At 28.5% G+C, this 2,500-nt stretch overlaps 1 protein-coding gene across 3 annotated transcripts in view; it reads left to right on the forward strand.

Moving 5' to 3' along the window:
* LOC135092689 (putative neural-cadherin 2) overlaps nt 1-2,500 on the forward strand; it is a 155,081-nt gene that overhangs the window by 113,142 nt on the left and 39,439 nt on the right. For all 3 annotated transcript variants that reach the window (XM_063991313.1, XM_063991314.1, XM_063991312.1), the window contains one exon: nt 1,331-1,406. In XM_063991313.1, the coding sequence (XP_063847383.1) occupies nt 1,331-1,406 (76 nt within the window). The remainder of the gene's footprint in view (nt 1-1,330; nt 1,407-2,500) is intronic.

The raw sequence follows: 2,500 nt of genomic DNA on the forward strand, positions 1-2,500 counted from the left end.
CTCTCTCATGTGTAATTCGAAGGATTTCTTGATTATTTCTATTTCTCTTGAGAGAGAGAGAGAGAGAGAGAGAGAGAGAGAGAGAGAGAGAGAGAGAGAGAGAGAGAGAGAGAGAGAGAGAGAGACCTAAAATACAATTGTAGGCAAAAATGAAGTAGAAAATAAAAATTGTAGATTAAAATAAAAGATGAAAATAATGAAAAAAGAACTTCATTGAAATAAATAAACTTTTTTTTTCGATAAACGTGAGAGAGGAAATGGTTTTGTTATGTATGTAATTATAATCTTTTATTTCTTTTGTATATTTATTTATTTTTTTCCCAAGCAAGTGTAAAAAATGTGCACTGTTATTAATACTATTGTTAATTACCTTTATTCATTTGTTTATTTATTTATTCTACTTTTAATTCTTTCTGTGATATTGTCCTTCATTAATTAATCAAATTTTTTTTTCTTATTTTTTTTTATCTTTTATTTATTTATTTATTTATTTGCTTTTAATCTTTCCTCTGTTACTATCGTTTTCATTTATCTATTTATTCATTTATCTATTTACTTTTTTACTTCTAATTTCTTTTTTCTTATATTGTCGATTTCATTTCTTTTTTTATTCATTTATTAATATTTTTACGTCTTTCTTTGATATTGTTGCTTTCATTTATTTTTTTTTCTATTCTTCTGTTTTATTAAGTTTCATGCATTTTACTTATTCATTTATCTATTTTTTTACTTTCCTCTCTGCTTCAATAAAAGAGAGAGTGAAAATTTAGAATACATTATTATTATTTATTTATTTTGCTTTTTTTCGCACTTTTCTATTTTCATTTTCTTTTTATCTCCTATCATGTTATTCTGTTTTATGTGTTTATTTTTTTTTTCTTTTTCAACATAATAAAGGTCAGGAAAAACATTCTTAACAACATCTCATAGTTTTTCCTCCTTGATTTTATTTCATCTATTATTTTTCTGATTTTTTTCCCTTTATTTCCCTTTTATAATATTGATCCGTTTCTTTTCTTGTTTTCCTTCGTTCTCTATTTTCATTTGTCTTCATTTCTTTTCATGTTATTTTAGTGTATTTTCGTTTTCCTTCTTCTATTAATTTTCCTTCGTATTTTTCCTATTTTTTTCCTTTTTTCCTTTAATTTCCTTATAATAAAGACAAACATACTAAACAACCCATAATTTTTTTTTCCTCCTCTCTCCCTTCCTTCACTTGATATTCTCCAGTGTTTTTCCCCTTTTCCCTCTTTTCCCTTTTTAATTTCCCTGCATGCAGTGTTGCCAGCGCCATCTCATTTGCCCTGACGACCTTGTTTACATGTTGCAGGGCTGCCAAAGGGTCATCATGGCCGTGAACGTGTTGGTACCCCTGCTCATCCCCCTTGGAGAGCAGCTCACCAATGGTAAGGCGAGACTTGTATGTTGTTTGTTTGCTTGATTGTTTGCTTCGTTGTTTACTTGTTTGTTTTTATTTTTTAAGTGGTTTTGTATTGATTGGTTTGTTTTTTTCTTTTTTATTTGTTTGTGGCTTTTTTTCCTTTGTTTGTTTGTTTTTTGTTTGTTTACTTCGTGTTTACCTAATTGTTTTCCGTATTTCTTTATAATTTGTTCCGTTTTACCAGCTTTTTCTTATTTGTTTGTTTCTTGTTTATCTGTTTTTTTTTCGTTGTCTTCTGTTTACGTGTTTATCTTTATTTGTTTGCTTTTAATATAACTATTTATTCTATTTGTTCGGTTTGTATATGTCATTCCACAATGCATAAAATATTGTTTGCTTTCTGTTCATCCTGTTTTGTTTTCCTGTTCATTTTGTTTGTTTCCATATCTCGTTTACTTTCTGTTTCCTTTGTTTGCTTTTTTGTTCACCTTGTTTGTCTCATTATCTTGTTTATTTCCTGCTTCCTCTGTTTATTTTCCTGTTCAACTCGTTTATTTCATCATCTTGTTTGCTTCCTTTGTTTGTTTAGTGTTCATCTTGTTTGTTTCATTATCTTGTTTTGTTTCCTGTTTCCCTTGTTTATTTTTGTTCTTTTTGTTTGTCTCCATATCTTGTTTACCTTCTGTTTCCCTTGTTTGTTTTTTGTTCACCTTGTTTGTTTCCATATTTTGTTTTGTTTCCTGTTTCCTTTGTTTGTTTTGGTGTTCACCTTGTTTGTTTCCATATTTTTTCTTGTTTCCTGTTTTCTTTGTTTGTTTGGTGTTCATCTTGTTTTGTTTCCATATTTTGTTTTGTTTCCTGTTTCCTTTGTTTGTTTTCCTGTTCACCTTGTTTGTTTCCATTTTTTTTTCTTGTTTCCTTTTGTTTGTTTGGTGTTCATCTTGTTTCATTATCTTACCTTGTTTACCTTGTTTGTTTCCACATCTTGTTTGCTTTCCTACAAACGTCTTTGTTTATCTTTGTTGATCTTCCCTGACCGCAGTTTATATAAAAATTGTTTCCTTCTTGTTTATTATTTTATTTCCCTTATTTCCTGTTTACCTTTATCGTAGCCATGTG

This window comes from Scylla paramamosain, chromosome 40, assembly GCF_035594125.1.
Source record: "Scylla paramamosain isolate STU-SP2022 chromosome 40, ASM3559412v1, whole genome shotgun sequence".
NCBI classification, from domain to species: domain Eukaryota; kingdom Metazoa; phylum Arthropoda; class Malacostraca; order Decapoda; family Portunidae; genus Scylla; species Scylla paramamosain.